This window comes from Vitis vinifera, chromosome 1, assembly GCF_030704535.1.
Source record: "Vitis vinifera cultivar Pinot Noir 40024 chromosome 1, ASM3070453v1".
Lineage (NCBI taxonomy): Eukaryota > Viridiplantae > Streptophyta > Magnoliopsida > Vitales > Vitaceae > Vitis > Vitis vinifera.
Genome location: NC_081805.1, coordinates 5,873,735 through 5,895,202, shown reverse-complemented (window position 1 = coordinate 5,895,202; position 21,468 = coordinate 5,873,735). Strand labels below are relative to the sequence as shown.

The window sequence follows — 21,468 nt, the reverse complement described above, 5'->3', positions numbered from 1 at the left end:
TTCATGCTAACGTAGCCAACGATTCAATTACTTCCTTCCCTTGATAGGAATAAGAATACGAATAGAATTTGGATGGTAACAATTCTAAAATCGCGTACAAATTAAAAAATATGAAAGAATTTGGGCAGCGTGACAGAGTGTCGGAGTCGCGTAAAGTGCGCGTCAAAACGGGTAGGAGCAAAGCTCCGCGCATGACGTGGCGCAAGCCCAAAGGTCGGTCGGTCCACCGCCCCCCGTTGACGCCCTGAGTCAAACTTTTGATTTGTTAAAACAAAATATAAATAAACAACCCCTTCCTTTCCAAATTCCATCACTGTTCATAAAACTCATTCCGTTCAGCTTACCATTTCAAACTTTCAACGGTCAATATTCAAAAAACCCTCTCCCCACCCTCTTACTATGTCCATGGTTTGAACGGTTTCCTTTTCCCTTTTATATTTCAAATTTTTTTCCCGAGTTTTGAAGGTTGAACGCGTGAAAAGCACAGCTGTACGTGTATGTTTGCGTGTGTATATATATATCTGTGGATGCCCTCCTAAGATTATCATCAGTTTATTCAATTGTTGAACGCAAACCCAACACCACAACTTGTAGATTTCCTTCGTTTCCGAACTAATTACCTAAATTTTCATACGGGTTATTGGCAATGATTTCTTCTTGGAGAAGGCGGAGAGCTGGGCGGAGAGCAGCCAAGCTGCAGCAACACGCAGAAGATGATATTGGAAGCATGGAATTGACTACTCCTAATCATTTTCGGTGTCCGATATCTCTGGACTTGATGAAAGATCCGGTTACATTGTCCACAGGGATCACATATGATCGTGAGAGCATCGAGATGTGGATTGAAGCCGGAAACCGGACTTGCCCCATTACCAACCAGGTGTTGAGGAGTCTGGAGCCGATACCCAATCACACAATTCGGAAGATGATACAGGATTGGTGTGTCGAGAACCGGTCTTTTGGGATTGAGAGGATCCCAACGCCTCGAATTCCTTTGAGTTCTGTCGAGGTTACAGATATGCTTTCCAAGTTTAAGATGGCTTATCGGCGAGAGGATGAAGCTGGGTGCCGGGAGTTGGTGGCAAAGATGAAGTCAAAGGGGAAGGAAAGCGAGCGCAACAAGCGATGCATTGTTATCAATGGGGCTGCTGGTGTTTTATCAGCTGCATTTGAAGCATTCTCGAGTGCCTCTTTCGATAAGTATGTTGCAGTCTTGGAGGATATCTTGGCGGCTCTCACTTGGATGTCTCCTCTTGATGGAGAAGCCAAATCTTACCTTAGCTCAGCCGCGTCTTTGAATTGTTTGGTATGGCTTTTGAAGTCTGGAGATTTGTCAGCAAGAGGAAACGCTGTTTCGACATTGAAAGAGCTACTTTCTTCAGATAAACGAAAGGTGTATGCTTTGTCTGAGATAGAAGGAGCGAAAGAAGCGTTGGTGAAGCTCGTCAAAGAGCCCATTTGCCCTACTGCAACAAAAACTTCATTGGTGGTCATCTTCCATATGGTTTCATCATCTCCTTCAAATGAAGATACCAAAGTAAGGTTTGTCGAGATGGGGTTAGTGGAGCTGCTCCTAGAACTACTGGTGGACTCTGAGAAAAGCGTATGCGAGAAGGCATTGGGTGTTCTTGATGGCATTTGCGGCTGCGAGGAAGGGAGGGAAAAGGCCTACGGCCATGCTCTAACCATGCCTGTTCTGGTTAAGAAGTTATTGCGCGTTTCTGATTTGGCTACCGAGTTCTCAGTTTCCATCCTTTGGAAGCTCAGCAAAAATGAGAAGAGGGAAGATGGAAGCGTCCTTGTTGAAGCTCTTCAAGTGGGTGCTTTTCAGAAGCTCTTGTTGCTCTTACAGGTTGGATGCTCTGACCGAACAAAGGAGAAGGCGACTGAGTTGTTGAAATTGTTGAACATTCATAGGGAGAGGTTGGAGTGCATTGACTCGATGGATTTCAAGGATCTCAAAAGGCCTTTTTGATCAATCCAATACCCAAAATCAGTAGTTTTAGAGAGAAGTTTAAAGGGTATTTCTCATGATTTACAGTTCAATGTACAAAATACGAAACATACTTAGGATAAATGCCATTGAAATTCTTACAAATAATTCTCTGCAAGAAGGCCCAAAGGTCTATTATGTGATTTCGAAGTTCTCTTGGTTTGCGACGAGTGCTTGATATATATGTTTCAGTTAAACTGGTTTTAATCTTAATTTGAGAAATTGTACCACGGATAATAAATCATTGCCAAAGATATGTCATTTTACGTATTTCTTTTCAATAATGGCCTAGCTCAAGGACGCTGTTATTAGAGAAATATCATCTTGTCCTCCGACTAATCTGTGTCAGGTTGAGGCCGAATCGGAATCCGGGTTGATTATAATTATAGGAAATATTTTTAATTTTTTTAAAGTTTAAAAATTTTTATCATTTAACTATTAAAAATTTTAAAAATATTTTTAAAAATCAATATCAAACACACTATAAATTTTTCATAAGTAATATTAAGAAAAATATATTCTTAGTACCATCTTCCACTTGGGATCAACATTTGGATGAAGAGTTCATCAATAATTGAGTTATTGGGCTCAAGAGTTCAGACTTGGGACCACTTTTTTTCCAGACAGCTCTAACAAAATCTGAGGAACCCACTAAAGCTGGCTATAATTCATTGTCGTTAACTGTCTCTGGAGATCTTTCTTTAAACCTTCTTTTGTTTTTTTTTGGCAGAATATTGTATCTAAGACAGCCCCCATGTCCGCCGTGGGGCACTGTTTGCCCCAATTCTATGAATCAAAGTTGAGTTGCCAAGTGTGACTTGCAAACAAACAACTATGTTTCTATGGTAGAATTCGTCTCGCCCTTTTTAGTTATTAAAGGTGTCCCATCTGTAACATGTGTATGATTTCCAACAGCTACCTAAGATGGTAAAATATGCCCTTTTTTTGCAAAATAAATTAATCCAAGGAAGGATACATAGATTGAGGAAAACCCCGCAGTAAATAATGGAACCATAATTAAGAGGTTGGAACGGATGTATTTCAAGTGGACAAAGAAGACCAATAATTCACTGGTCAACATAGCGTTCTTTGTTTTTATATTATCAATAGGCATGGGGTGTGTGGGAGTTATCAAAACAGTTTTCTGAAGATAATTATTAAAAAACAATTCTTCATAAACAAGTTTTAAAAAGATGTTTTATTAAATAAAATTTTATTTGAAACCTTTGAAATGTTTTAAAATTTTTGTTTTCAAATAATTCTTAAAAATATTTTTTATTGTTATGTGGGATAAGAGGTAAAGTTTCTGATACTATATAAATATAAGCTCTTTTTAATCATATAGATGCGTTTTAAAGTCGTTAGGACCATTTAGGTTCAAAGCGAAAAATATTTATATGATTGAATGTGGATCATTATAAATGGTATCAAAGTCGATCATTAACCCCGATATAAGGATTTATTTGGTTTCGTACATGGTATTTGTCTGTTGATCTTAAAATCTCATAAGAAGGTGTTTGTGATGTCTCCATATTAGATAGAAGGGAAAAAGTTTCTGACATTATATATCTATGAGTTTTTCTTAATCATGTAGATACATTTTAAAACCATAAAAACCCCTTTAAACCCAAAACGGACAATATTTATATAATTAAGTATAAATTGTTATATTTATATAATTAGGTATAGGTCATTACATTTATAGTACTTTATTTTCAATAAGTTTCACATTTGTATAGTTTTTTTTTTAAATTAAAGCAAGTCATTGAAAAAATCCTAAAAAATAAGTTAAACCAATTAGAAACAATTAAAATATATTATGATAAAAAAAATAATCTATCTTCAAAATAATTTTCAAAAATATGGTTTAAAAACAATTGGCAACCAAATATATTTTTATATTTTTTTTCTCAAAAGCAAAAGATTATTCTTGAGAATACTTTCCAACCATAGTCAAAATATTCCCCAATTTCTTCACCCATTTTTTATTCAGGTTATTATGATCATTAGTTTATCTTATATTATCTCATAAAATAAATAAAATAACTAAAAACCAATAATTAATCTTATTATTTTTATTTTTTTACTTATTTTTAAACTTGAAGGCAGCTTGATATAAATTAATAACTATATCACATGACCCCAATAGGGACTGATGTTAGGGTTACCTTATAATATGAATTGGTTCCTTAAATATTGGACGTTGAGCTCGAATCCTGCATGCCTGTTGCCTAATGCTCAATTTCCGGATTTTCTATACCAATATTTAAACATCCCACTAATAATCATGAAAAATATTAGTGGCTACACTTTAATTAAAGATGCTTTTCATCTGAAAACTAGAAATGATTTCATGACCGTACGTAACTTTACCATGGTGGGGAGCAAGGCTTCCTTCTAAATTTTGTTCAAATTATGATCATGTGAATTATGGAGTCTCCATTAAAATAATAAACCCCACGCACAGAAGGGAAAAGTCCCGAGAAACGTCCGTTACTTTCATGTACGACCAAGAATTTAAGAATAATTTAAAGGCTCCCCAACGACACGGCGACACTCAGGACCCTAAGGACTTAGCCCTCGACACTTCCACCCCGGTTTTCACACTGCTCAGGGCTCCAGTCAAGCACGGCGACACTCAGGACTCTAAGGGCTTAGCCCTGACAATTCCACCGACCCGGTTTACACACTGCTCAGGGCTCCAGTCAAGCAATGTTACTCTAAGGGCTTAGCCCTGACAATTATTCGGTTTGACTGACTAATTAATCAAAAGAGTACTCACGTCATCTATCCATCTAGATCGAGCTGGGTCATTAAGAAAAGTACCTATGAGCGTGGCATCTAACAAGGCTTCTTCACTCTATATATTCTTCTGGGATGCATCAAATGTGATGTTCCATGAATCCATGCCGTCAAACATTGCCCATCTAGGACAATTTCTCAAGCAAAATATCCCCTACTATGATCGTGGTCCCTGCTCACCGATAGGCTTTGTTATCCTTTTTTTCTTTTCTAGAGTGTGTTTTCATTCTCATATATATATATATATAAACATAAAATAGAACCTAAATTAAAGCTATGTTTGATTTTTGAAAAATTTAAGAAAAAATTATGAAAAAATGAATATCCGCGTTGAAAAGTAGAAAAAGGGAAAATATGATAAAAATAAATAAAAAAATATAAATTAATGAATTGTTTTTATTTGTTACTCTTATTTCACTTGTTTTTGTCTATTTAATAATTAAATGATTTAAATATATATAAATTTTAATTAATTTTAATTATATATACTCATCTTCCCTATATTTATCATTTCTCTTAATATTTTTTTTATTAATATTTTTTAAAACTAAAAATATCATAAAAGTAAAATCTTTGACCATCCAATTAATATATTTAATGATATAGATATTGCCTTATAAAGTAAGTATTATTTTTTGTATTGTGAATCTAAAATCAGTTTTATTATATTTTATTTAGAAAACTAAAAGATAGTGATTTTAAAAAGTGTTTCTAATATTTTTTATATTTAAAATTTTTTATCTTTTAGGTATTAAAAATATCAAAAATGCTTTTTAAAATTACTGTCAAATACACTATAAGAGTTAAACTGAGCTTTTGATTACCTCATAGGAGTTTTAGGAGATAGCACCCTCCAAATAATTTTTTTTTTTCAATTATATATTTAACTTTTTTATATATTAAGATTTTGTATTTTAGAAAATACAATTATAATTTAAAAGTATTTTTTCGATAGTTTTATTATTATAACCTTTTCTTTTTTTTTTATTAATTAATGGATTATTAAGTACCGGTGACTGGGAATATTTTATTTTTTTTAGGTAATGGTATATATTTTTAAAGTTTTCATTTTATGATTAATGTGAAAACATACTTTTTTTCCTGTCTTTTTCATAATAACCATTGGTTTCCATTTCATGTGTCATACACAGGAGTATGAAAGGAGAAAGTCGTGATCACATTCAGAAAGGAGATCCAGAGGATAACCTAAACGATATTTCCAAGACTGCAGCATACCAACTCATCTGTAAAAATCATGAATACTGTGAGCCATCACTATACTAATACTTGAATCGATAACCTGCAGTGTCTTCATCCTGAGTTTGAATGGTCAAGAATTGCGAGCTGATGGGCCCCTCTATATATTATTCTAATGCGTCAAATATTATAATCCTGTGAATCCATTCCTTCAAAATTTTGAAAAGTTTTTTAACTAATAATTTTAATTGAATAATCTAATCAAAAGTCAAAAAATAATTTTAATTCAATTTTTCAAAGATAATTTTTATGTGGTTACTCATTTCCAATAAAATTGAATCGATACAAAGAATATTAGCATGACTCGTACACGAACGATACACACAAATCGAGAAATGGTATTAGATTTGATTCTGATCTGGATACGAAAGTTTATTTGACTTTATAAATAGTGTTTGTTTGACCCGTAATTTCGAGGGCACGACAAAAATATTATGTTACATGAGATTGCTTATGATATCAGAGGGACACAACAAAAATATTACGTTGACATGGAAGTGATTATGATAACGAAGTGGGGAAAGTTTCCAACTCCGTCCACCGAGAAGGAGAATTTCAAAAGCAAAATGGTCCCCTCTATGATCCTGGCCGCTGCTTGATTGATTGGTTATGTCGAAGTCATCTTTCTCATATAAACATTAGTTTCTATTTCATGATTCATACACAGTAGTATGAAAAAGAGAATGTCTTAGATCCTATCAGAAAGGATGACCTTCAGTGACAAACATCTCCAAGCCTTTAGCGTGCCAATCTATCTGTAAAAATCAATAACCTTCAATGGTCAAGAACTGTGAGCTGGTGGGCCGCAATATATGAAGCGTTCTCTCTCTCTCTCTCTCTCTCTCTCTCTATAACCCTCTCGAGTCTTGACCACTGAGATTTATGCACCACATTTTGTGCATAAATGATCCAACCACTCCGTGCAGCTTGCACACTGACCGTCTAGAGCACTTACTTCTCTAGGCCAAAATTTAAATTTCTTTGGTCATAGCGGGAAAAGCCATCTACCGTGCATGTGAATTCACATGTAGTTTTTCTTCTAGATTGATTCTCATATAGCCTTACTGAAGGTGATTTAAATCCCAAAAATTCGTACACAAGTTTCATGCTTGTGAGGACTAGAAATACGATATTAATATTAATAAATATGATGACACAAAAGTCTTCATTGCTTAAACGAAGGGGTAAATTTGGGATCACTCATGCACGTTTCATTGAAAAACAAAGCATTTTATTAGACTAAAAAGGGATTTTTGTATAAATTTTCAAAAAATTATCATATCAACAAGATAACAAGGAATAATATGTGATGAAACATTATTGAAATCTTAATTGATTGTGATGTGATATGTTGGGTCGTTTGTCTATGTTAAATTTCTTTGATGATTGGTGTAAATAGAATATATTTGGGAAGTTTTTTTCAAAAATAAATATAGTAAGGAATTTTTTATAAAAAAAATAATTTCTTAAAAGTTTGTTTAGAAAATAAAGTGTTTTTTTTATAATATATTTTAATTATTTTCATGTTTTTTAGATTATTTAAAAATAATAATAATTCAAATATAAAAATAAAATATTACATATAAAAATTATATTTAAAAACATAAAAATAAATTTAAAATATTTCTATTTTCCAAACAAACATCTATTATAATAAAAAAAAAATTAAAAATTTATTTTTTGAAGCTATTTTCAAAAAAAAAAAAAATTTATAATTATTCACATTCCTGAACTTGTCCATAATATTTTTTATTTTTATTTTTGGATCATTGCACTCAGAATTTGAGTATAATAATATAGAATTCAATTAATCAATCACCATGGAGGAGTTACGGAAGATATTTGAACGATGACCAGAAGAGAGAGAAAAAAATGATAACTGGTTGAAAAGATATGATGTCGTGGAACTGTTCCAAGATTGATTTTTTAAACTTAAATTTCAGTGTCATATCTCTTTAGATAGGTTTGATTCCAAAAAATAAAAAATAAATTTTCATTTTTAATTATACTATAAAAAAATATAAAATTAATTAAAATTTTGTATATTTTAAAATTATTTAATTTTTACATCAAATAATTGAAATAAAATTAAATATATTTAAAACTAATTTATTAATTTTAAATTTATTTTTTATTTTCTAATTCTTATGCTTCTCTTTAAATTTTCTAATAAACAAAGCCCTTAGAATTTAGAAATTAAAGTTGAATTGGTTGGGAGACGAGAGATGGTTGCGAAAGTCACCATTGTAGAAGGAAAATTGAGCCATCGTGCAATAGCCGAAATCTGTTTGGTCTAATTTCTTTTTGTTTTTCTTTCTTAAGGTCCAATGCTTTAAAATGGAAAGTAGAGGCATTATTGATGACAGCAGTAGCTGGCAATTGCTTTTGGCTTAATCTGGGTCAAAACTGGTTACGCTTCCAGTTCTAAAACCACTCACCCAAGTAAATTCAGCTTCAAATACACATGGCTTTGAAACCTGGTGGATGAGTTTGACCTTTTTATTCATCCATTGGTCCCTAAAAACAATGGCCACCGAAAAGCCATAAATGGAGTTGGTCTGAAGTAGGTCAGATCCGGGAGGCTAACCCAGAACCCAACCTCTCCACCATAACCAATTCCGATCCGATCAGAAGAAATTGACCAGCGAAACAGATAATAATTTTTTTCATCTCTCTTTATATATGTCTTTTATGGGTGGTGTTTTGGAAATATAAGAACTAGTATCATGAAATAAGGGCATTCATAATTGCATTCAGTGGGTTCAAACCATATTCTTGACTAGACAAAACCTAGTCTGGACGGTACAAAAATGGACAGTGGCATGTCTTCTAGGCATTCATTTCTAGTCAATTTTGCGTGCCAAATTTGATGCAAGTAGCTATGTTCATTCATATGTTTCCTCATTTCTGGGTCACTTTAGTAAAGTTGAATATTTGGTTCAGACCGGCTGCTTTGGAATCTCAAACGATAGTAGACTACACAGGTAAAATGAACGGAATCATTAATAGTTGAGTCCGCAGTAGGGAAAACCGAAAAGCAAATTGAATAAGTCAGCCAGCTGAATCACGTACACATCAACTTTGAAGATACGCATTCATCAATCATCATACGCTAACAACCATTCCGACCAGTGCTAGTGACTTTTAGGACCTGAAATTCAAATTAACGGTCTACCTCGGTGAAAAACGGTAGGTTTAAGATTTATTCCATTGAACGAAAGGGCAAAGGCAAATCAAACTTTCGGCTCATTTTCACAATCTTTGACCGACTACAAGAAATTTATGCAATTTCAAATATGGCAATGGTCGTCTTAACATCAATTTATGGGGCCAATCACCCAAAAAGAACTAGTAAAATAAGACCCACAAAGTTCTCCTCAATCATCATTCAAATAATTCGTATCCCTTTTCCCCATACCATGTTCACTGCAGCAACTATGGTAAAATCTACCTCTGCAGTGTGCACTTTATTATCTTTAGTAGAGCCACCAATTTCTTTTGTTGTTCATTGTCCTAATTCATACCTGAAGGGCCAAAGCTGATATTTAGCAGGCCAGTAGAAGAAACATCATTCACAGCAACTCAGTGTAAAGCAGAAACCACTGCGAAACCACACCACCCTCCATGTGACTAAAGTCTCTCGGTATTTCCCTTTTTTTTTTCTTTTTCCTCAGCAGATGACAAACAGATTGGTGGTTGCTATGCTAAATGCTAAGTTATAATATGAAACCAAAAGTTAGTAGGAAACTCAAATTGATTAATGGAAGAAACCTTAATTTTGATGAATGATTCTAATTGCTACAGTCAGAAAGGTTGTTTTCGCTTAATGATTGAATGAGCTTGATGTTTAAGGTTAAGGCTTATTGTTATGAAGGCTAGTTAAATATAAAGATGAGAAGGTGGAGGTTAAAATCAGGTTTTATGTCAGACTGAGAATTTCCTTAAGAAAGAAGGCTTTAACTTTCCCCGCAGACACAAACCAGAAGGGCAGTATTTGGATCCTAATTCTCCATAAAACCTATTTTGTTCTCTTTTGTTTCTTCAGTACCCTTGTTCAAAAAAGAAAAAACAAAGCTTGTCACCTTAATTCGGAGCTAATCAATCTATGCCAGAGGAGAACCACTAGCACTTTCTGCTAACTATAATCCCCAAAGGATACTCAGAGATCAGTGCATGTCATGTTAGAAACTTTATCAAAAGGTCCGTTTTCTCTATTTTAGGCCTTGGGTATAATAAACAACTCAAATCACTAAATGAGAGGAACATAAAGCTTGTGTCTGTTTATCAACTTCAGTAAACATAGTGAAAAGCAGAAAAGTTTCTAGGAGAGCAACAGCACAGTTTTTTCAAAAGCGGAAAATAACAATCAAGAAGTGGATGTACAGTGATATTCTAAAGCATTAAACTTCAAATATTAATCCACTCTACAATTTCATTTTCCAATGATTTGGTAAGTTGGTGAGGGTGAAGATGGAAGTGTCTAAACTATTTAATTGTATTGTAATCATAAAGACAGATTTTAAATTACTTCACATCAGCTGAAAGGAGTGAAAATGTCTCTCAACTTATTTGAGTGCCAGTGTTACAATAAAATGCTAATATCCCAACTATCCAATCTGGCCTTTCATGATCTGACACACAGTACACTTCCATCCTAGAATAGACATTTAGTGATCCAAAAAAATTATCACAGTTCTTCCATTTGTATTTTAGTTTTTCACCTGGAGAAACATAAAAATAATTGTACAAAAACAATGAATTGAGACTTAATATGATTCCATTTTTAAGAAAACTCTAATTCACTATTGTTACATTGTAGGGTAAAAACAAAGAGATCTTAAATATGATATTGGCTTATTCATGTTTCAATTAAGAAATCTAGATAAGCCTATCAAAAAAAAGAAAAAATTAAGTAATCTAGATAAGCCTATATCCAATGCACCACACCCAAGATTAAAGGGCTTATCACTAACCTATCTCTTTCCATGTACCAAATGGGCCATGTTGCAGATAACATTTTGAATTTGTTCCAAGTAAACTACGGTTTTTAGGTTTTCCCCATGCTTCCTTGTTATTCCCATTTTGTTTTTGTTGGTTTGGGTGTCTTGCTATGTCTTCTATTTTGCCTCTTCAGATAAAAATTTCAACCCTTAAGCCAAAGAAAGGCATGGAATTTAATGGAATCATTCATACTTTTTGGAATCGGTACAGATAGTTCCAGTATCTTTGATGTCATTCTCATGCAACACACTCAACCAATAGAGAGAACTGGCAACAAAATAAATTTTTCAAGAGGATTAAGTGGAGAAGCATGTTTAGCAAGGATATTCAAACATGTTCAAGAATAATTTCTACATGTAAAGGAGCAGGTACATAAAAACCATAGGCACACAAGTCCAAAACAATCCTGATATCTCAGTCAATATCTTTTTTTTTTATAGAGTAATAGTACTTTAACCAGTCTCTCCACCTCAGTCTAAAGAAGGATGCCTTGATGAGGACAGCTACTGATCCTTGTATTTCTTCTCGACTTCCTCTAAACTTTGAATCTTCTTGTAATATTTACAAATGGCGCAGATTGACCTGCATGGACAATCAAAGCCACCACCTGTAAGTGTTAAACCATACAAGAATGAAATTCTGAAGCACAAGATAAGACTGCTCAGAGGGCATATCAAATACCAGTACAGAAGGCATGCAGCTCCACACAAAAGAGCATTCCTTTGAGCTTTGTAAATCTGCACATCACCAGGAAGTGCTTAATTACTTTCAGAATCACATATATAAACGCAAAAGAAAAAAAAAGTATAGAAACTGGAATGCACTTGCTTTTCAACAACCATGGAGAGAGGCAATGAGTTGATCTAGTTATATTTTATTGATCTCATTCAGGAGATCAAATGAGTTAACCTTTTAATTTGGGTGCATAAAATATTTGGAATAATTTAGGATAGACCACTATAGCGAGGCTAACAAGGTTTGTTTATGTCAAGGCAGTTTAGTCCAAAAACCACAATAGAATTCTGACATGCACCCAAAAGGCTAAAGAGCTGGCTATCGTTTTTCCCCCTTGATACGCAAATAAGAAATAGCATATGTTTACAAAGACTACCAAACAAAAAGGGGACCTGACCCAAGCACACAAGTTGCAAGGCACACTATCAACAAATATGTGTATATTCATCACAGAAAGTTCAGACCAAAAATAAATAAATAAATAAAAATTAGTAAGGAATTGCTTTCTTTACAACTAAAATCAACTACTCTAAACCATTAAAAAAGATCTTCTATTCTTTTCTTTCCATATTGTCCAAAACAAATATAATGGAGCCATCTTCCATATTCCTTTGCAACTCTTTTCTTTGAATCTATCATGCAAACACAGTAAAAAATCTCTACCCATCCTTAATAGAGCCAATACACCCTAAAATGGAAGAAAACCAAAGACCACAAATTAAAAGGCACACCATAATAATAAGGACATGGTTTACAGTTTCTTCCCTTTGTTTGTACAAACAGCATCTGTGAACCATATTCCAGACACATCTCATAAGTTGATCAGCCATTAGGATTTTCTCCCAAGCCAGCCTTCATGTAAAGAAGCTAACTTTAGATGGCACTTTAGAACCTCAAATCTCCTTGCCTGGAAAAGAGGAGATTGGCTGAAAGCCAAAATCCTATAGTATGAACTAAGAACAAGCCCTTCTATAAGACGCCATCCATAGCAATCTGGCCTTTACACACTATGAATGTGCATTGCATTTAAAAGCTGCAACAAGGACCCTGTAAGCTCTTGCTCCCAGTCAAGGAAGCCCCTCCCAGAGCTAATGCACAGCATAAACTCACTCCACACAAGTGCACTCTTCAATCACTATCCACAATTCAAATTAAGAACTACAATGAGAATAGAAAGCCTCAGCATCAACTGCTGATAATCAAATGTCAAATAAATAAGGGAAAGAGAGAAAGGAAGAAAAAAGAAAATGAAGAATAAAAAGGAAAAGAAACTCCTAGTCTTCAAATCAAATGTTTCATTAGTTCAAGCTTACAAAATTCAATGAACTTGTTACCCTTCTAAACTAACTTGCTGTCCAAACCTCATCCATGAGTATGGTTATTTCCATTAATATTAAATCAAAATAAGTTTTCCTCCTAATCAAATATCTGTTTCTTTTTTCCTTTTTTTTTTTTTTTTTTTTGATAAGCAACAAGAATATAAATATATATATATATATATATATATATATAGAGAGAGAGAGAGAGAAGGGTGGTACAAAACAGAAAAGCTTAAAAGTACACTAGGAGTATTCAAAGAGAACCAAGCGAAAATGACCAAGAAAGGTGGCAAACAAAGAAAATAACCTGCCCAACAATTACTTAGCTTCTAACCAATCAATAAAATTGATGCTTTCCTTCTATATGGTGCCTAACGTAATTCAAAAAGAAAAGCAAAAAAGAGGATTTTAGCAATTGATATGATAATTCCACATCTTCAAATGCCCTCCGATTTCTTTCACGCCAAATGGTCTAGAAAAGACACAATGGGGCAGCTAACCAAGCTTTCTTCTGCCTTTTCCCTACTTGAGCCCCATTCCAACTTAGCAACATCAACCTAATTGAAGAATGCATCACCCACTGTGACCCAAATAAGGAAAAAAACCAATTGTCAACGGAAACCAATTATAACACAATGAAGAAACATATCGTCGATGAAGTCTTCCTCCTTTTTACACATAAAGCATCTATTTACCCATGTTTTAAAAGGCCATTGAGGCTTATGCCCCGAGACTTGCCTCAAGGCGAGGTTCTACAAATTAGCCTTGCAGTTATAGCCTCAGCTAGGGTAATTGAGGGTTAAGCCTCATCCCGACAAGGCTTATAGCTTTGAGGCTTTTTTTTTTTTTTATAGACAACAAGAACATGCAATAATAAGCACCAAAAAAGGAAGGGGTGCGCCTTACGTATACAGGCTATATACACAAAAACAAGCCAAACACACCTCAAACAAAGAAAGACCACACAAACAAAACAAAGCAAGGTTAACCACAACAAAGAGTATCTAGGAAAATCAACATGGAGGGGAAATCCAACTCCAAAGAATCCCTTGTCCACTCAAAAAGAGTCTGAAAGAAGAGATCCTTTAAACCCTAGTAAAAGAGTTCTTCATCTTTGAAGGTTCTTCGATTACGCTCTTTCCAAACACACCAAAATAAGCAAATAGGAGCCAAGCGCAAAACTACTCTATTCTTCTTTTGAAACCCCTTAACTTTCCATTGAAGGAGGAAACTTCTTACTGAATCTGGAAATACCTAAGTCACCTCAAAGAGGGCTAATAAAAAGATTCAAAGCTCTCTTGTCTTAGCGCAACGAATCAGAATGTGATCGGTCGATTCTTCACTCTCTTTACAAAGATTACATTTATTGACCATTTGTCATCCCCTCTTCATTAAGGTGTCTACAGTTAGGATCTTCCCCCAAACAGCTTCCCAAGCAAAAAAGCAAATTTTGAGAGGAGCACGGGATCCCCAAAACTCCTTCCCAGGAAAAACAAAATTAGTCTCCCCACTTAGAGAACAATAATAAGGCTTGACACTGAACAATCCTCTCCTATCTTCTTTCCAACATAAAGTGTCCTCACCTTCTTGCACTTTTAACAGGTCAAGAGAACCCAAAAAGCGAGTCACCTACTATACCTCCCAATCTTGGAAGGGTCTTCTAAAATGAACCTCCTAACACCCCCCTTCATCCCCTTCTCTTTTCCAAGATTTTGCAACTGTAGCATTTTTATGGGATGTTATCCTAAAAATAGTAGGGTAAACATCTTTTAGCTTGAAGTCTCCCGCCTAAATGCCCCACCAAAAGCTTGTACGGTTACCATTTCCTATACGAATAGAAGTTCTAGCATTAAACTCTTCCCACCCTTTTCTAATGTCCTTCCAAAGGGCCATCCCAAAGGACTCCTTCCACACTCTAGTAGTCCAACCCCTCTCCACCTCCTCGAACTTTCCACAAATGATCTTCTTCCACAAACTTTCACACTCAACAAAGAATCTCCATAGCCATTTGCCTAGCAAAGCTTGATTGAGACTATGCAATCTTCTTATCCCCAAGCCTCCAAAATTTTTAGCCTTACACACATTTGACCATTTTACCAAGTGGATCTTGCTCCTTTCTCCCAAAGCTCCCCATAAAAAGTCTCTTTGAATTCTCTCTAATCTAATTCTCACTTTTCTAGGAATAACAAAGAGGGACATAAAATAAATAAGGAGATTTGAAAGAGTGCTCTTTAAAAGGACAAGTCTTCCTCCTTTGGAAAGGTAGTGTTTTTTCCAAACAACTAATTTCCTTTTAAACCTTTCCTCAATTGAGTCCCAAACACCACAATGCTTATTAAGGGCCCCAAGGGGTAATCCTAGATAAGATGTGGGAAGCTTTCCTACTCTGCACCCAAAAAGAAAAGTTGCTCTATTCACATCCACTGTCTCCCCTATAGGAATAACTTCATTTTTTTGCAAATTTATTTTCAAGTCTGACACCAATTCAAAACACATGATAATCCATTTCCAAAAATTCAGCTGCTCTAATCGGGGTGAAGTATGGTATGGAGGGATGTGGTTGGAGATCTAATGAAGTCCGTGGTCCTTTTGGAGTGGGAGTTTGGAAGGAGATATTGAAGGAGACAAGCTGGTGTTGGGATAACATGGAGTTCAGGGTGGGGAGGGGGACTAAGGTTATGTTCTAGACTGACCTTTGGTGCGGCAACGCAGCACAGTCCCAAGCGTTTCCCCAGCTTTATGCCTTGGCGGTTTGTAGTAACGCGACGGTGAATGAGGTGTGGGACCCAAGCCTTGGTCAAGGAGGGTGGAATCTCAAATTGTCTAGAGATTCTAATGACTGGGAGCTGGTGTTAATAGAAGAGTTGCTTCTTTTGCTAAGGGACTTCAGGATATTCTCAGAGGAGGACTCAGTGTTATGGAAAGGAGGGGGTCTTGATATTTTTCGGATTCGGGTGGCTTATAATCTGCTGGCAACCCCCAATCCCCTCATTTTTCCAAAAAAAAACATTTGGGTGGATAAGGTCCCAACCAAAGTTGTTTTCTTTGCGTGGGAGGCTACTTGGGAAAAAATCCTCATGTTGGATAGGCTACAAAAGCGGGGGTGGCAGCTCCCTAATCATTGTTTTTTGTGTAGTTGTGAAGAGGAAAATGTAAATCACATTCTTTTACACTGTACAGTGGTCAGGGCCCTGTGGGAGATCGTCTTTGCCTTATTTGGGGTTCAGTGGGTGTTTCCAGAAACGGTCAAAGAGGCGTTATTCTGTTGAAGGGGCCCTTTTGTGGGTAAAAAAAGGAAAAAGATATGGAATTCCATTCCGTTGTATATTTTTTGGACGGTTTGGAAGGAAAGAAATTGGTTAGCTTTTAGAGGGGGCTCTTTGGCTATTCAGGCTCTCAAGAATTCTTTTGTTTGTAATTTATGGAGTTGGGCTAAGGTGTATAGGGGAGAGGAGTCCTCTTCGCTTTTAGGCTTCTTGGAGTGGTTAGCAGCTCCCTAAAGGCTGGTGAGGTGTTCCTATTTTTGCGCTTTTGGCCTTGTGGCTACTTTGTATACTACCTGTATGCGGTGCGACCTTCTGGGCTTTTTTAATATATTTTGCGCTCATTTATCAAAAAAAAAAAAAAAAAATTCAGCTGCTCTACATCATCGTCACGAAAAAAAAGGGTATCATCAACAAACAAAAGGTGTGAAACTTGATTCTCAATTTCCCCTCTGCCCTCAATCTTGAAGCCCCTAATAAACCCTCTTTGATCAGCCTTAGCAATTAAATTGCCTAGAGCCTCCATCACCAACACAAAGATAGGGTGAAAGAGGGTCCCCTTGCCATAGCTCTCTAGAGGTCAGGAAAAAATCTGTGGGGCTACCATTAACCAAAACCGCCATTCTCACACAGAAATGCAGAAGTGAATCCACTGTCTCCACTTGGGGCCAAAACCCATTTTTCTAAGACTGAAAGAAGAAACTTCCAGCTAACGTGATCATAAGTCTTTTCTATATCCAATTTGCAAACTAAACCCGCATCAGAGCTACCCTTCCTTGAATCAACCGCCTCATTTGCAATCAAAACAGCATCCAAGATTTGTCTACCCCCCACAAAAAGCATTCTGACTATTTGACACCACTTTGCCCATCACCCTTTTCAATCTGTTAGTTAGGACTTTTGAAAGAAGTTTATAAAGGCTCCCTAGTAGGCTAATTGGTCTAAAGTCCTTCACGTCACCTACCCCTTCTTTCTTAGAGATGAGAACTAAGAATGTTGCATTAAGACTATGAGTCATGGAATTCTGCACATGAAACTCCTCAGAAGACTGCATCACTTCTCTACCCATTGTAGGCCAACAAAATTTCCAAAAAGCCAAAGAAAACCCGTCTAGCCCAGGGCTTTTGTCACCTCCCAAATCTGCTAGAGCTGAGGTCACTTCCTCCTCCAAAAAAGGGCCCTCTAAGACCTCTGTCCGTTGAGTCAATGCTCTTGAAGAGTTCAGTTGCCATATCAGGTCTTCTTACTTGAGGTTCCTTAAACATTTCCGTATTGTTATCTCCTTCCTTCAGCCAAAGCGCCCTTGACTTTTGCCTCCAAGAAGTTTCTTCTAAAATAGCTAGGTGACTGTACTCATCTTTGGCATTTCTCTGGCTTATCTTATCTTCTTCAAACAGGGGTCTTAATTTTTCTATACTATCCCAATAGTTTATCAACTCCAGAGCCGAATCCTTCCTAGCTGAGACATTCCCGAACACCTATTTATTCCACTTCTTCATATCACTTTTCAAAGCCTGTAATTTTCTAGAGAGCACAAAGCTAGGGCTACCCCTGAAATTATAAGACTACCACCACTCTTTGATTTTCTCCGCGAAGCTGTTGAGGGCTAAGCCACATATATTCAAACGGTTTTCGACCTTTATGGGCTCTTCTTATATATTTTATAAGAGGCTTAAATTTCAATATTTAATGAGTTTTAACGGGTTCTATCATCTATTGCTTTTGGGGACTTCTAATATAAATTTCCTGAATTTAGTTCGGTCCATACTTGGTTAAACCTTTTACAAAATGAGGATTTACTTAACTTTCAATTAACATTTTAAATAGAAGCGAAAAAGAGAGATTGAGAAGAATAAGAGAATTGTTGATTGTCCTAGTGGTTGATCTCATATATAATCTAATTATTGATAGATAAAAAACGATACCACTACAATTGGTAGACTAAAAAGAAGAATGGGTAGATATTAACACTATTGGGGAGGATAATATAAAAAATTGGATATGATTATATTCCTTGGAGGACCCTAGTGATAGCATCAGTAATATTGAAAACTATTTTGTAAAACCATGAGAGATGGCTAAATTTTATGTTGGAAAAAGTAACTAAATTAGAATTATTAACAATGAAAAATAATTAATTTTTTTATAACAAACAATAGTATAGTATATTATTAATTTTATAATTATGAAGCTTAAGTCTTTTTTATTCTTCAATTTTTTTGTGACTTTATGAGTATGTTTTTATTTTTTGATAATTTTTTATTATTTATTTGTTTAAGTTGAGGCTTCTGCCTTGTTCAACCTCGAGGCTTATGCCTCACGTCATTTATGTAAAATGCCTCAAGACTGCCTTTATCCTTTCAAAACATCCCCCACCCTCTTCAACCAATCTAATGTCAGGATCCTTTCCTAAGCTGCTTCCCATGCACAAAAAAAACAACTCTTGTTGGGACCCATGGATTCCAAACAACTCTAGTAAGGAAAGCCTTTGAACCCCCCTGAGACCAGAAAAGAGTAGAAAGCTCTAAAAGCCAACACCAGCCTAATCAAATATCTGTTTCTATGACATTCCTACTAAAACTACGATCTCAAAACAATCAACAATTTTGAATTGAAAATAGCAATATGGACATTTCTGAGGAATTCCCTTCTTTTACAAATCAACTTCTCCTCTATAGAATGTATGATTTGTTGTAGCAGAAACATCCATGATTTGATGCCCCCACTTGTTGTCCTACTTAATGAAGATGGTAGACAACCCAGCGAACTGGAACTTCACTGGTAGCTGTGGGAATCTCCTGAGAATTATACTCAGGTAAAAACAATGCAGAATACAGTTTGAACATGATTAGCAGTTAAGATCAGTTTCACACACATATCCTAATCACTGCTCACAGCTCATCAGACCCACTGCCCATATAAATAGTTGGGATTGATCAACAACAAGAAAATTTTGTTGAATGTTATTTTTCCCCAAAAAAAATGGAAAAAAAAATTGCATACAAATCCAAAAAGTTCTTCACGTGCCTATTTATGCCTACTTTATAACTATGGTTTTAATACAAAGCAACTGGTGGCATACAGACAGCCAAATTCAAACTCGCACAAGGCACCCAATTAAATCAAGTTTAAATTGTAGTACCTGAAATTCAGCCAAAATGGGAGGAAAGGGGATTTTCCAGCCATTCTGTAATTATTTTTACTAATTTGACAAAAAGTAAAAGAAATAAATGAGTTCTTGCATTTCTCTTATAACAAGATTCAAGGTTTTTAAATTAAGCTGTCATTTCCACCCAGCCCAACGAAATAAAAGAAGTTGGAATCTGGTCAATTTTGGATGATGACATAAAATAAAAATAAAAAGTGAACTAAACGTCCATTTCGCGGAGACATTAGTCTTGTAACTAGCAGACAGTACCAAGCAAACTATTGAGACTAGCATTGGTCAGACAAGCTAAATATGACTATATAGAGGGCAAATCTTCTAAGTTTTCAATAAGTAACCAGAAATCCCAAACCAAATGTACAAAAACAAAAAAGACAGCATACCGATTTCTCGTATCGATCTCTTTCACCTGCGGTGCAGGTTTCCGACGTACAAATCAGTCGGTGCTCATTCTTCCAATAGATATCTGAAACACAGTCATTATCCTAATAAACATAATGACAATCACAATCGTAATAGACATTCATTTCAATTAATTCCGTGCCCTAAATCCTATAAATTGGAGATAATTGGAGATTGAGGGCGGATCGGAGACGAGCCTAGAAGCTGGAAAGCGGCGAAGGGGATGACGCCGGCGAGGGGACTGAGGAGAAGTGATACGAGAGAGACGATCCGAGATTTCACGAGCTTTGGTGATGGCAGTGTTATGACAAGTGCTATTGCAGCCTCCGCCGCCACGACGTAGCCAAGTACCATCCACTGTAACCCCATGTTTGCCCCTCTATCTGTTTCTCTCCTCTGATGTGTCTTCTTTGTTGCAGCTTGTTTTCAACTTTTCAGAGAAACACCTCCGTCCGATATGCAACGCGTGAAGATGTGTTTTGTGAAGCCAATCCCTCGGTGTCGGTGGGCTTTCTTCTGCCTCGCGGCACTTCTACAGCTTTATTGTCTAGGCCTTGAGAGTGGGCTGCACTTTGAATTTGGAATCGGCCCATATTCTCTACACTGTAATCATGATTTATTTTTTTAATGAAAAATATGGTGTATTGGAAAAAACCAAAAGTAGTTCGGAAAGGAATTATGAAAAGAAAAAAAAACATTATGTTATGTTTGTTTCAAAAAAAATATTAAAAAAAATAATTTCTTTGGTTGAAAAATGTTAAATAAAATTAAATATAATTAAAATTACATAGAAACTTGTGCATTTTAAGATTAAATATGTTGATGATTTAAAATAAATATTAAATAATAAATAATAATAATTTATTGAGTTATAATTTATTTATTTTTATTTTCTTTCATTTTTTTCTTTCTATTTTACCTTTATATTTTCTTTTTCTTGTACCCCTCAAATTTTTCAAAAATCAAACATAATCTTAAAAAAATATTTTTTATGTTTGATTTTAACATCAAAAAATATTAAAGAAAGTAAAATTTAATATAAATTAATTAAAATTTTATATATTTTAAAATTATTTAATTTTTACATAGAGTAGTTAAAATAAGTTAAATAAATATGATGTAATATATAAAAATAATTATTTAATTTTAAATCTATTTTTATTTTAATTCACTCTTTTCTTTCATTATACTTTTCTTTTCTATTTTCATTTTTTTTTTTTTTTTTTTTTTGAAAACCAAACATATTCCTAAAGTCAATACATACCAATTTTCCTCTTCTTTTTTTTTTTTTTCATTTCATCTATTCTATTTCCATGTCTTCATAATCCTAACAAATGATATGAAGAAAGTTGTTTTTTTTCCCCCTCTATTGGTTCTCTTTCCATGTCTTCATTGAGAAGTGTAGAGGTATGATTTTCACTAATTCTTTTTTACTACTTTTATTAGCTTAAAAAGGGAGTGACCTCAAAATTTTGACTAATATTTTTTTTACTACTTTTTTTTTAGCTTAAAAATTGAGTGACCTCAAAA

At 34.9% G+C, this 21,468-nt stretch overlaps 2 protein-coding genes and 1 non-coding gene across 3 annotated transcripts; 2 read left to right on the top strand and 1 right to left on the bottom strand.

The window, feature by feature from the left end:
* Window positions 1–317: 317 nt before the first annotated feature.
* LOC100852659 (U-box domain-containing protein 21) lies at window positions 318–2,157 on the top strand. The gene has a single exon (XM_003631201.4). The coding sequence runs from the start codon at window positions 647–649 to the stop codon at window positions 1,973–1,975; it is 1,329 nt and encodes a 442-aa protein (XP_003631249.1). The 5' UTR covers window positions 318–646; the 3' UTR covers window positions 1,976–2,157.
* Window positions 2,158–6,301: 4,144 nt separating this feature from the next.
* On the top strand, window positions 6,302–6,402 carry LOC132254674 (U6 spliceosomal RNA). The gene has a single exon (XR_009466977.1). It is a non-coding gene; the product is annotated as a U6 spliceosomal RNA (small nuclear RNA).
* Window positions 6,403–11,321: 4,919 nt separating this feature from the next.
* Window positions 11,322–20,524, bottom strand: LOC100259425 (uncharacterized). Its single transcript, XM_002285062.4, has 4 exons — window positions 20,136–20,524; window positions 19,920–20,002; window positions 11,735–11,790; window positions 11,322–11,635 (listed from the first exon to the last, which is right to left on the bottom strand). Exons 1-4 carry the CDS (start codon window positions 20,305–20,307, stop codon window positions 11,557–11,559), a joined length of 390 nt encoding a protein of 129 aa, XP_002285098.1. The 5' UTR covers window positions 20,308–20,524; the 3' UTR covers window positions 11,322–11,556.
* Window positions 20,525–21,468: the final 944 nt, after the last annotated feature.